The 13,924-nt window shown below is 41.4% G+C and overlaps 2 protein-coding genes across 6 annotated transcripts in view; both read left to right on the top strand.

Moving 5' to 3' along the window:
- LOC107582036 (ETS domain-containing transcription factor ERF-like) overlaps positions 1 to 7,477 on the top strand; it is a 62,703-nt gene extending 55,226 nt beyond the window's left edge. Inside the window, exon 6 of the mRNA XM_016267733.1 lies at positions 4,966 to 7,477. Coding sequence (XP_016123219.1) covers positions 4,966 to 5,340 — 375 coding nt within the window. The 3' untranslated portion in view covers positions 5,341 to 7,477. The remainder of the gene's footprint in view (positions 1 to 4,965) is intronic.
- A 3,238-nt stretch (positions 7,478 to 10,715) lies between these two features.
- The window catches only part of LOC107582035 (protein capicua homolog), a 42,490-nt gene continuing 39,281 nt past the window's right edge, over positions 10,716 to 13,924 (top strand). For 3 of the 5 annotated variants that reach the window (XM_016267729.1, XM_016267732.1, XM_016267727.1), the window contains exon 1: positions 10,716 to 11,023. The gene's annotated coding sequence lies outside the window, so the exon portion shown is untranslated. Of the gene's footprint in view, positions 11,024 to 11,373; positions 11,505 to 13,924 lie in introns of those variants that run through there. The other 2 variants (XM_016267730.1, XM_016267728.1) reach the window with 2 other exon arrangements.

Below are 13,924 nucleotides of genomic sequence, written 5' to 3'. Positions count from 1 at the left end.
TAAAAAAAAAAAAAAAAAGCTTGTCAATTCATTTTGACCACAACTCAAACACATTTACACACGCTCACGTCTTCATCTGACCACAAGACTCTGTCTGTCTCGGCTTAATCTCTACAGACAAGACTGTCTGAACTCACTCACTCTCTCTCTCTCTCACACACACACACACACACACACACACACACACACATGCAGGGGTGAGTAAATATATCCTCTATGCATTCAAAAAGCTCAGTGTCAGCATCTTCCGTGAAACATGTCATTCACAAAGAATTGTGGCTGGAAGGTTATTAAGTGCAAGATGAATCGTTGTCACAGGGATTTGCACACACAGAAACACACACTAACTGGTGCAGGTCTGAAAGAAATATGCAGTGTTATTGGAGTTACATAAATGGATGGAGGTTTGTGAGGAATAGAGAGATGTTATGTAAAGAGCTGGAGAAGGACAAAGGTTAATATATAGATAGGAAGAGAGAGAGAATGGGATTATATAAAGGGATTAAGAAAGGAGAATTTATCAGTGGGTTATAGTGTTATATAAACAGGCACTAGAGTGACCAGAGCTGTCCTGAAAATACCTCCCATCACACAGATGTACACATAAAAATATATTAACAATACATACAAAAACATATTTAAATATTTCCTGGATTTTTGATGTACCTGTATTAAGCGGATTAATTTAAAATGTACACTGCACTGGTAGCTATATATTTAATTTATTATTTAATATAAATTAAATTATACATATATATGAATGTATGTGTGCAAATTTATTATTTAATTGAATTTAAATTAAGTAATACATTTTTTTCTGATTTTCGTACAAATTATATATAAATATATACCGGTATACTGTATATATAATATAAAAATAATATATATAATGTAAACATTTATTATTTAATTGAATTTAAATTAATTTATTTATTTCAGATTTTCTTACAAATTTTAGCATCAAAACGATTTATAAAAAAGTAACATTTAAAGGTGACATATCATGAAAATCTGACTTTTCCAGGTTTTAAGTGCTATAATCAGGTGCATCTACCAACCAAGGAAACGTGAAAAAAAAATTAACCCAGTAACTTTCTTTTGGTAAGCCTTTTTCTGCAAGCATCTGAAAAAACGAGCGCATCTGATTTCGCTCCCTTGGTGACGTGGCAAAGGGATCGCATTATAATATTACCGCCCCTTAATCTGTAAGTTTCCACCCACGGCGCTGTCATTTGATTTCGCAAGTGACAACGGTATACCAGTTCTAACGCCATGGCGAAAGTTTAAGCAAAACATGCTAACTGTTCTGTCTTTGGCTTCACAGATGAGCAGAGAAAAATGTTTAGAGTTCCAGCCTCAGAGAAGACAAGAGAGCAGTGGATTTATTGATTTATTTACTGTATATTGCTGCTGCCACACAGATGTAAAATAAACATGCAATTTATGTCCCAGCTGTTTACTTTCACAGACATAACCGACCGTTTTTGTAACTTGTGTTTTTAACGTAAACTTGTGTGTGAATGAGAACTTAGTTTTGTACTCACATGCTGTGACAGTCGCTTTCTGTCCGTGTGCACTCAGAAAACCGTATATCAGAAGTTTAAACTAATATGGTTTAAAACGCATACTTTCAGCGCGATAAACATGAAAATCAGAACCAAAACAGATGTTTTAGCAGGTACTAGCTGTAATGGCGCAGCTGTATTCTGGAAAAGGGGGCGGTGAGCAGCAGCTCATTTGCATTTGAAGAGACAGGCACGAAAAACAGCGTGTTTAGGTATTTTCAAAATGATGTAATAAATCAGGGGTGTCCAAACTCGGTCCTGGAGGGCCGGTGTCCTGAAGAATTTAGCTCCAACCCCAATTAAATACACCTGAACCAGCTAATCAAGCTCTTACTAGGTATGCTAGAAACTTAAAGGCAGGTGTGTTGAGGCAAGTTGGCTCTAAACTCTGCAGGACACAGGCCCTCCAGGACCGAGTTTGGGCACCCCTGCAATAAATTATCTGTGGGGTATTTTGAGCTGAAACTTCACAGACACATTCTGGGGACACCAGAGACTTATATTACATATTGTAAAAAGGGGCATAATTTGTCTCCTTTAAATGACAATGACTTTGTATTTAATTTGTCCCATTTTTCGATAGCACCACTCAAGCTGCATGAACTCCACAAGTTTGTGTCAAATCTGATGTTCATGTTCTCCATGATGATTTGAGATGATCCAAAGAGCATCTTGTGCTTCACTGGAAGCAAGAACATATGACTGTCTGTACATAGAGTATATATCATCAATATCGTACATTTACTTATTTGATCAGTGCGGAATCTGGATTTTTTCTTATTCATTTAAACTTTTAATAATCTAATACCTTATTTCAGGTTTAAATTTGATTTCAGAGTGGGCTAATGTGTCCTGCTTGTCTTTCTGCAGGTATTATTACAACAAGAGAATTCTAAATAAAACTAAAGGAAAACGCTTCACCTACAAGTTTAATTTCAACAAGCTGGTCCTGGTCAACTACCCTTTCATTGATATGGGGTCTGCAGGTACAAAACGAGGACACACAAATCACATACATTTGTTTACATAATAAAATGCAAAACTCAATTAAGACCTCTACCTGTGTTTGTCTCTCCGCAGGAGCGGCTGTTCCTCAAAGTGCTCCACCAGTGCCTACAGGTCCCCATTTCCGTTTCCCTCCATCCACTCCTTCAGACATGCAGGTGTCTGAAGTGCTGCGGTCCCCCAGCAGCGAGGAATTGCGCAGTCCGGGGATGTTCAGCGGCCGCCGCATCGCCCGTGGGTCTGTCTCTGACTGCAGCGATGGAACTTCTGTCAACTCTGAGATCGAAGATGGGAACGGAGGTGCGGCAGAGGAGAGAGTGACTGAAAGAGTGGCTGAGAGAGGTGGAGGAGGCAGCGGTTTCCGAGGTGCTGTTCACCCTCGTCTGTCTCACGAGGCTATGTTCAGGATGTACGGTGGACCAAGCGGTCACAGAGGTCATCGAGTGTCAGAGGTTGGCGGACACAGGGTTCATCCCGAGCCTCTCTCGCCATTCACCGTCTCGCCTCTGTCCGGTCCGGGAGGTCCAGGCCTGTTGGTGCCACCTCTCTCGCCGGCACTCTCCATGACCCCAGGCTCTCACCTGGCCTACACTCCCTCCCCTACCCTGTCGCCCATGCCTGGCTCCATCTTCTCCTTCAACCCAGAGGACATGCAGCGCTACCTGCAGGCTCACACCCAGAGCATCTACAATTACCACCTGAGTCCTCGTGCCTTCTTTCATTACCCAAACATCATCGTTCCTCAGCCTCAGCGCCCCGACAAAGGCATGCCCGGACCCCAGGGCTGTGATCGTGGTCCTGTCGAGAGGCCTTCGGTGCTCAACAGCCATCACTCCATCCTCCCGCCACCTCACGCTCACCCTATTCACCATCACCTGGGGGAGGAACAGCAGCATTCTCCATTCAAGTTCAAGCTCCAGCCTCCCCCATTGGGCCGAAAACAACGCGACAGTCAGGGTCGACAGGCCTCGCTGTCCTCCACATCTACATCTGGTCTGGGTTCCTCGTTGTCATTTGGGAGTGACCTCAGTTCAGCCAGCGGATCAGGACTGGTGTCCAACTCCTCCTCAACCGGCTCGCTAAACAGCGCCGGGTTGCCCAAGATTAAGGTAATCAGGAATTATGATCTATACAATCACATGCACAGTTATAATTGCTACTTGCTACCTGCTACTTAGTTTTTTTTGTTTCATGTTCCTTGTTTTTTGTTTGTCGAACTTGAGAAAAATGTATTTCAGTCAGACGAAAGGCTGGAATGCATTATGCGACTTATAAAAAGTACTAACCATAATACACTTGCTGACTTTGTAAACGGTTACAAAGAAAAACTGGGCATCATACAACAAACAACTGAGGATCACACACTGCAAGTCGGTCCAAACACAACAAAACAGCATTTTAAAACTGGCTCAAAATATCAAACATGATGACATGTTTGATATTTGATATGAAAAAATCTGAGTATGTGCCCATGATACACTATGCAATTTTCTGTGAAATCTGTAAACTCTGACTGCCCAAAGTCTGGCTCTGACTTTCGGCAGCTAGCATTGATTCTCCATACTGCAAATCAGGGCAAAAATCTGGGCAGAATTCATGAAGTGTATTCCAGCATTAAAATGTTTACGCAACACTTTTATAGTGTATGTAAATGTACTGAATGGTTGTTTACATCGACTCCAAATGTTCAACACTAAAAATGAAGCAATACATCTCTAATATTTCCTTGACAAGTCAGAAATTATTTAACTATCAAAATATTTTGAGGGCTTCATTGAACAGTGCCGAATATTCCATTAATCTATCCAAACTTTAGGGAATGACCTAAAAAAAATCTGATTCAGACTAAAATGGTTTTATAAATAGTCACTGTTTTACTTTTCTGATGCTTAATTTTACCAGACCTAAAGTCAGAGTTCCCACAGTCCTAGAAAACCTAAAGATAGGTTATTTCAAAAGTGTCATTTCCAGGCCTGGAAAACGAATAGAAATACAATTTTACACAGTCTAGTTGTAGTTATGCATAGTTATAAATTATTTATTTGCCTTGAAATTATGATCTGTAGTGAAAAAACTATTTTTTCAGTCATCATAAACAACTGGAAAATTCATGGGAATTAGTCAGGAACACCCAACTCTGCTTTGACACTACATGCACTCTTTCTCTTTATAGGTTGAGCCCATATCTGACATTGAATCAGAAGAGGAAGTCGAAGTGACTGACATCAGTGATGAAGAAGATGATGAAAGAGATGAAGAGTTTGATGTTTTCCCCTCTCACTACCATAAACACCATCATCATCATCACCATAATCATTATCCACACAGCCAAAAGCACCAACAGCCCAACGGCACTGATGCCGCTCTCCACCCAGATGAGGACTTGGAGGAAGAGGTGTTCAAAGCCCCCGCCCCTCCACCCTTCTTCATCCCTCCCACCTCTTCCTCAGGTGATGGTCGCCGTGGTAACTCCGTTGTGAAGAGCGAACCCGTGGAGCCTGCGGACATGCAGCTGCCACAAACCAACTCCCAGTGCATCCCACTGAAGCTCCGGTTCAAACGGCGCTGGGATCAGGACCAGCACATGGAAGAGGCGGAGGACAAGAAAGTGAGAGGAGAAGAGAGGGGGAGAGAGAGGAACGGGATGGTGGAGGAGAGTGGGAGTGGGAGCGGAGAGGCAGAGAGCCCACCTCTTCTCGCTCATCACAGAGTTAGCACCGAGCTCCACCGAGCCACGGCACAGCTGTCACTGGAGAACAAGGAGTGCTGATACGCATCGACACACTTAGACAACTGCTGATACACAACTCTTAACTGCTGATGAACCCACACTCACACGTGACTTTTTAAATCAATGACTGCTGCTACTGACAACAGTAATACTGACACATACTCTTCACACTTAGACTAACTGACCCTTGCTTAATCGAATCCCATTCCCCAGGCTACCCTTGTTCCCCCGCTGCCCTCAGCTTCAGACGAGGGGCTCTCCAGCACGTTCCAGTACATCTCATTGTGACCGTTATGAAGAATGAGTTCTTCTTCCACGTGCCCCAGCGACCCTCAGGAGTCATGAACTTTGACCTTTGGCACTAGAGAATATTTTATATTTTTAGAAGAGAATTTTATTTTGCAAAGTGCCTGTGAGCTGTCCCTCAAAATCCCACAAAGAGAACTAGAGATGGGTGTCAGAAAGACTGGTTTGAGGGACTTGATCTTCTTCTCCAGCAGCCCAGCATTATTTTCCTCAGCAACAGACTGTGATCAGTCTGCATGTGATGTGGTGGGATACAAATGCACAGAAAGTCACAAACAGACTCTGTTCTAAAACCAGCCTGGTCAGAAGTCCGAACCCTCAGGGACAAAATCCCTCAACACACACACACACACACTCAGACATGACCCCTTTCTTATTCCTTGTATGTGTCTGATTCGAGTTTGATTGTGTGTGTTTCGGAAATCTAGCTGTGTGTAAGTTCTCAGGAAATCTCCCTCCTTTCCTTTTCTATCCAAACCAGCTCACCTTAAAACTCTCGCGCTCTCTTCCGTTCTCTTTTTTTCCTCTGGGACCATACCTGAATCACTTTCATTCCATTGGGGACGAAATGACTCGGGCATAACATGCGGTTCAGAGACCATACTCCTAAATCTCTTAAATGGCTAGTTCCTTAGTTGGTTAGTCTTTGAAACGACAGTCTGAAGGTAATACACATTAGTGAGTTTATAACAAGCTTCCCTTGTATAGTCAGTCCTTTAAGTGTGAACCAAACCAGCATCCCACACACACACGCACACAAACACACAAGCTTGTACAGTGATTCTAGACCGTCTGGGGCTCAAAGTTTAACAATTTTGGCGCTTGATGTACCCTTTAGAACCAAGTGCTGATTCTTTGTCCTGATTAACTGTCCACAGTCCTTGGACCTCTATGAGATCTTACTATGGACTGGGGGAGGTGAAATAATTTCAATCCATAATCCCTAACATTTAAATACTAATTTAAGAATAGAAAGACGCACACACACACACACACACACACACACACACACACACATACATACACACACTCTGCCTCTTATGCCTTGTTTTAATAGCATGTCTGACAAGGAAAAACAAAAATCTTAAAAAAAGAACAGTATACACTCAATATACCTTTATATATTATGTGTTGCACATACTATAAACGGAAAGCATAGCATTAACAGATATATAAATTTCAGGGGGTTTGTATCAGATTTCGTTTTGAGGGGAAGGTTGACTCTTCACCTCAGGGATAATGTTGCTATTTGGGTAAGGGAGGAAAATGTTGCTTTTCTTGTCACGTCAATAAAAGGTAGGTTCAAGGAGCGAAAGAATAAATTGTACATAAGACTCTAACAAAGCACGAGAGCTTTGCACCACAGATGATGTGGCACATAAGGTTCTTTAACCAGCACGCACCTCTTCAACATCCTGTTCTTACTGCCACAACTTATATGTGTGTGTGTGTGTGTGTTTGAGAGAGGCTGCAGGTCTCTGTGCATGTATGTAACACCACACCCAAGGCTGTAATTCTTTTGAAATCTTGCATCATGAACCTCATAAACCTGTGTGCACTAAAGCCCTGTGGAAGTTGAGCACAGGACTTGAGACATCAACAGGGTGGCCAGTCGGCCACTAGCCATGATATAATGGTTTTACAGTGACAGGAAGGAGTTATATCATGGCTTAAGTGTCCCTAATACCTAAGATAATACATCAAACAAAATTGAACTGGCAACGGGTTACCTCCTCAAAGTTTTGGATTATTTCTAGCTGCCTTATTCCCACTTTAATGATTATGTTTAAGATCTCCTTTTTCTCTCTTAATCAATTAGTCAAGTCTTTAACTAGGGTGCACGCCCGGCATACCTCAAAATTAAAAAAAAGAAATTGAGATAGGGTGAGCAGTATTGACCAGTGCAGTCATGTAAACTTTTGTTTGGGCACAAAGTGTGTGCATTGTTTCTCTTTAGGAGGGAAGTTATTTGTTTTCTCTGCTCTCATCGGTTATCCCAGGATGTCACTTTTTCAAGTCGAATCATGTTTTGTTTTGTTTTGTTTTTCACCCGAACTGCTCCTGTTTATGTGCTCTCTGATGTCAATGTTGCTGTTCATCCTAATTATTATTAGTTATCATTATTTTGTTGACATATTGTAGTCATGAGAACATTGTATACAATACTGTAAGAGATCCTTTTAAGAATGTTTCCCCCCACCCCTGCCTTCCCACGAGCAACCCGACAGTGTGCTTAGTGTAACATTTAAACTTTTGTAAATTAACGTAAAACTGTAACTTTAATATAGGTGGTTATTGTGGAGAGATATAGGATGGAGGACGGGCATTCAGGGGAGGATCGGGCTTATGATTTGAACTTGAGTCATGTCATGTAATTGTTATTTTGTAGTGTTACTGATTTCTTGCTCTTGTACATTTTTTTCATCGGGGGATTGTATGATTTTAAAAGATATATTGTGTATTGTTTTATTGTGTAAAAGTCTCTATCTCTCTCACTTTCTTTCTTAAAATTTATTTCTGTGGTTCCATAATTCATAATAACAGGTTTTATTACCATGATGTAACATTTTAATTCCTCCTTTATTCATTTTTTTTGTGTTCTTTTTCAGAATTGTAATTAAAATGTAATCAGGGTCAATTAAACTGGTTCAAAACCATCTGGTTTCTGCAACCTTTTTTGTTTTTAGCAATTAACTAGCATGTCAGGAGGCCAACGTGTCTGTAGATCTACACTTTGATGCAGTGCAAGCATGACAAAATTATTAACAAGTCGATAAATAAATAAATATGATTCCAAGCAAAGCAATATGCGTAAGATGACAATTAGCAGTTGAGAAGTTCTTTATTCATTGTTATATATAACATAATATATAACATACTCTTTAAGACTGACCTCTGCTGTCTGAAGAGCAGAAGTACAAACATTGTCAACCATCTAAAATTGATTTTTAGAGACATCCCTAGAGACATCTTTTCCCGCTTACAAATGATATATGTATTCTAAAGTGAGTAATATTGCTAAATTAAACATTTAGTTTAATTTTAGAGGTATATGAATATCATGTAAAGCAAGACATTTTGCAAATTCTATTATGATTGTGTTATGAGGGGCCGCTGCACATATCTGTCAGTTTTTGTCTACCAAAGACCAGTAAACCTTTTTTTCTCTCACTTTATAGCATCTGCTTTCTTATTAAGTGTCTGTGAAGGTGAAAGTAGCAAACCGAGAGAGACAATATACACAAAGATGTAACTCTTTAAAGAACAAGTTCAAATGGACCATTTTACGTGAATGTTGAACTTGACATTGCCTGATGACCTTAATTCACATTTACTAGTAACCTTTTTTTATCCACTACCAATTTAACTTAATCAGTAGGCATCAGGTCTGTCTACTTGTTCAAATCAATGTTCTTTGAGCGCTGACTGAATCAAACTTCAACAGACCGGTTGTGGGATTCAAATGAAACCTGTGATTATATTTCTGCCTCTGGTTCATCTCATCATCTCTGTCATGTTTTGTTTTGTCACATTCTCAGTCTGTCGTCTCCCTTTTACTTCTTTTATCACTTCAGTAGTTGTCTGCATTTCAGAGAACTAGAGGAGGGAGTGCAGTTCCCTGTACACAGTGTGAGTGTAGGGAAGAGGGATAGATGTATGACGGCTGATTGACACAGCTTTGCAGAGCCAAAAGAAAGGGGTCGTCATCATGGAGGGGGTCAGGTCAAAGGGCAGGGCTCTGGGGAGAATAAGTGCTAATAAGGGGGTATGACACTTTAAGATACTTGATTGCTACAAAAAGTGCTTTCTTTTAAATTCTCCATTTTCGTCTTGATCTATGAAAAGTGCACAAAAAAAGTTGACCTTATTCTTAGTGTTTTGAATCCCCCTAAGCCACCACACAGTGGCGCGTGCACGTATGTTTATAGTTTTCCAGTTTTGTGTTGATCAAAATATAACCGACAGAGGTCGCTGTACATTGCTTTAACATTTGAGGATGGCGCTTGAGACTTACTTGATTCTGGCTACAACGGCGATTGTGTAACGACGTCTTTGCTTCTCAAAGGAAATTCACAACGAACATTCATTCGATAATGTAGATGTACGCTTCAATGCGTCAGTATGTCTGACTTTGGTTTTCTGTGCTCGGATGGGCTACGTTTGGAAAAAAAAAAAAGTTTCAAAACAGTAGTTGTATTTGAACAAAATTTGTAAAGTACACGACTTGTTTTTCTGACGTGTTTTAAAACTATGGTTTATCAGTCACTAGTATGTTGCCCTACTACGCATCAAGCACGGGATTAGGCGAGTACGACAGGCCACGCCCCTTCCATCCAGCTGGTGGCAACATGCTTGATGACTTCATCGCTGGGTTTGATCATTGGCTCGTCGACGCGGCGCCTCTGGCCAATCACACAGCGGCAAGATGACGTCACCTCCAAAATCCTGCAAGGCTTGTATGGATGGGGCGGGGCACAGCGGCACATACGTTAGAGACAGCGGATTGCGGCGCAGCGATTGGCTCTCGCACACGAGGTGAGGGGCTGTTGCTGAGAGAAAAGCGAGGCAGAGTGGAAAAATTGAGAGAGAGAGCGACAACAGTCCATCCCGTATTCACAAGCACAGAAGTGTGAAAGTGAAATGGTTAGTCAGGGAACCGCACAAGGGTGGCTTTATTGGGATTAACCGAATCCGTTTAGTAATTTTACCTTTCTTTTTAATCCTCAGAACTGAATAGATGACTCAATTTTAGTATAGCAAATAGTATTAAACTGAAACGTGCGAGTTTTTCTTTTAGTTTACAAACATTTCTTGCAGTTCAGGGGAAGTGAAAGTCTAGTGGTTTTAGGATTAAGTGCAGCGCTGTCGTTTGTGGTAAACACGCACCTTCTTTTAGGGAGCGAAAACTCGTATCGCGTTATTGGCCAGCGCTTCTTGAACACTTCCCTAGTGCCCGCCCACACCCTGTTCCTATGGTTCCCAGCGCTCTCATTGGATACTGTAACTTTTGGAGCGAGCGCCGGCTTGGTATCTAGCTTCATTGCGATTGGGCCAAAGCGCCTGCCAATCAAATGGAATAAACCTCTGAGAACCGCCTCTAAGTTTGTGCTGTCACATCCATAGGTTACTGTATCTGTCAGTGCGCTCTGATTGGCCAGGCGGGCCAGCTGTTAGTGGTTCATTCACCATTTTGTGACTGTAGTGGGAAAGGGATTCGTATAGTTTTTAATCCCTGTTTTAGTTGCTGTTGGGAGGGGGGCGAAGATGTTTTACGGAGGACCGATATAAAATAAAATTCCCGACAGACAGAAGACATGGATGGTCGTTGCTCGCCACTTCAGACGACAGGACAGAGCCCATCTGCAATTTGCGCCGTAAATTCATCGGTTACCTCCTAAGTATTTCTGCTGTTTTGGTAAGTAGTTATCAATCAAACGAATCCACCGCTAATATTAGTGACAACCCGTATTTTAGACACGAATGTTGTGTGCAAAAGAGAAATGGAGAACAAATCAGCTCACTAAAATATCAAGGAAGGACCTAGAGCAAGAAGAAGGAAGGGGGTGGGGATGCAGAGTTAAACTTTGTCAAATGTTTTAAACACAGCGTTCAAACCAAGCTTTTGAGTAATTTAATAACGTATCCCTTTCCGAATTGTTTGGACTGAATGGCATGAGTTTGAGCAACTTGAAGACAGAAACAGAGCAGAGCAGACTGGCACTCGTGCGCTGCGTTACGCTCGAGGAAGGACTGCACTACCTACAGTACTAGCGAGTAATAACGTCACGGCGCCCATGTAAAAACAAACAAATGAATACTTTATTCGGTAACCAACACTATTACTCGGACTTACTACACGCGCTGTCATCAGCCCGCTGCTAGGACGGCTCATAAAGGTGGGTCGTTTGCAACTTTTGCTGCATGTACGTCCTTATTGACATGAACAACCTTTGCGTAGTGTTTTTGCGCGTCAGTGCGAGTGTGTTTGAACACGTTTTAAAGCTTTCTTTTACTCTCTCACAAGGTCTTTCCTTGTCTAATTTAGCTGTTGCGAGTCCTTGGCATAGTACTACTCCCGTGACATTGCGAAGAACTGCGAGTACTACTACTACCACCGGCGGCTTTCGTGCGCATTCTGACGGTACGCTTTCCATTGTTGTGCATTATTTCAGCGCCTCACCTCATAGTCCAATACATGTCGGAATACGTCCTTATAGACGTATAAAAAAAAGCCTTTCAACCGAGCATCAGGTTTATAATCAGTTAATATTGTAATTAATATTTTTTTAAGTATCGTTCAGTACTAACGGGCCTCCTTGAATATAGCCGTGTTGACACTAGTGGGTTTTTCATGTCACACTCTTGAGATTTTGCCATCTTCAGAGATGCACGTAAATAAGATGCACTCTGCTGTTAAAGAGTGTCTCCATAATGATGGCTCAGTTTGTCTGCATTAACACCATCTGTCAATTCATTTCTCATCAAGTCATGTGTGCCATTTTGCATGCTTTTAGTAATGGTAAGTGTTTGCCACTGAGCACCTTTGCTCCTTTGGGTCATGTTGGATAAACGAGTGATATTCTTCCACATCTGACTGATGATGGTGGAGTGTTTATAGAATGTTGTTTTGGGCAGCCTTTCGTCTACGTCACTCACTACATGTACTGCTTCATCATCCATACAGCTCGTCTGGAACGTGCTTTATAGGTAATGAACTCTTTTGCAGGGGATTTTTTTAATAGTAAACTGCAGGGCTGCTGATTTTTCAAAGAGCATGGCATGTGTCCCTTATGTCCCTTGTTGTGTGCTCATCTCTTGAGTTTTTCCATGTTTTTGCTGTTTCATGTGTGAGACTGTAACACCCCTTTGGTGACCCACTTTAAAGTCCAAATAAAGCAGGTAATACAGTTGGAAATGGTCGGCCTTGGGGAGGAAGGAAGTCATAGCACCCATGCATGCCCCTGAGCTGCACAACACTGCACTGCTGCAGCCCTGCACCCTTCTGTATGCCCCCAGAATGCACATTTGCAGAACAATCTGTGAATGAGCACAAAATCAGTGTTGATACGCAATGTGTTGTGAGGAGTGGGCAGATCGTTGACTTGAAAATCGCACACATTGGTGTATAGGCACTGTCGTGGGTTGTTTTTGTTGTTTTGCTTATTTGGTAACCCGCAATTTTTTTGCATGTTTATTTTGCTTCGTAACACTGCAGTGGAGCGATGCACTGTAAGACTTATTCTCCAATTAAATCCGAGTAGTGTGACAGGCTGGCATACTGGCATCACAACTGCGTGTGAATCTGTGTCCCCCTTTTCTGTTACCCTGTCACACATCAGTCTGAATATATATGATAGGTGCTTTATTGACCCCTAAGGGGAAACGGTGTATAGATGTATGGTTGGGTTTTGGTTTGAGCAAAGTCTTTGACACAAGCAGTTGCTCCATTGACAACTGGTTCACCGTCAGCAGTGTGTGTGTGTATGTGTGATCTTGCGTGTTTGTGCTTGGCATTGGTGTCTGACGCACATATAATAGGCTTTACATTTACAAAAAATTGATCATTGTGCAATATTGCTCTTAATCACGGTGGCTTAACACTCAGTATTACATTTATAATATCACCTTTTAATCTGGGTGAACTGAAATATGTTCTGGCTCATTTGAGTCACCTTAATAAATGTAGCTAAAGCATGTGTGCATAATGACTGTAAGTGAAAAGGAAAAACAAATGGATTTGTTGAACCTTATAAATAGGAAATTTTTATTATTAATTCTGAAATAAATCATTTGACCTTTTAGGATCAAGGTAGTTGTTCAGTGACAGCTGAAAGTATCTTGTCCATATATCAATTAAGTCAAGTGTGTATGTGTTTCTATAGTTTTGAAGTGGATTAAGGTTGTAATGAACAGCAGTTGCTGGCCTGAGGACGAGGATGGCAGGTTTTACAACGATGTTCACATAGACTCGTATAGAAACAGCAACGGTTCAGCTGAAAACAGAGTGTGTGCTTGGATTGGACTCCTGTCATATGACTGACGTCAGAGTTTTTCTTGCTTTAGTTAGACCTTTAATACAGGTATCATACTAATATCCAAAATGCTGAGGCTTTCGTTCGACCAGCTGTAGTCACATACATAGGAGTCAGAGCTGTCACAGTCACGGGAAGTGGACCTAGGATTAGCTGAAAGTGCATGCGTGTGTGTAGTTTTGCACGCCTGTTGTTGCATCTGAATGTTTTATATAGTTTATCGTTTGTAATATAATTATTTTCCAAATATGTTAATCTCATCATTTAACATATAGATGCATATC

The sequence above is a fragment of the Sinocyclocheilus grahami genome, unplaced genomic scaffold, assembly GCF_001515645.1.
Source record: "Sinocyclocheilus grahami isolate Dianchi unplaced genomic scaffold, SAMN03320097.WGS_v1.1 scaffold40.1, whole genome shotgun sequence".
Classification (NCBI taxonomy): Eukaryota; Metazoa; Chordata; class Actinopteri; order Cypriniformes; family Cyprinidae; genus Sinocyclocheilus; species Sinocyclocheilus grahami.
Note: the sequence above shows the minus strand (reverse complement) of the source record. Positions and strands in the feature narration are given on the sequence as shown.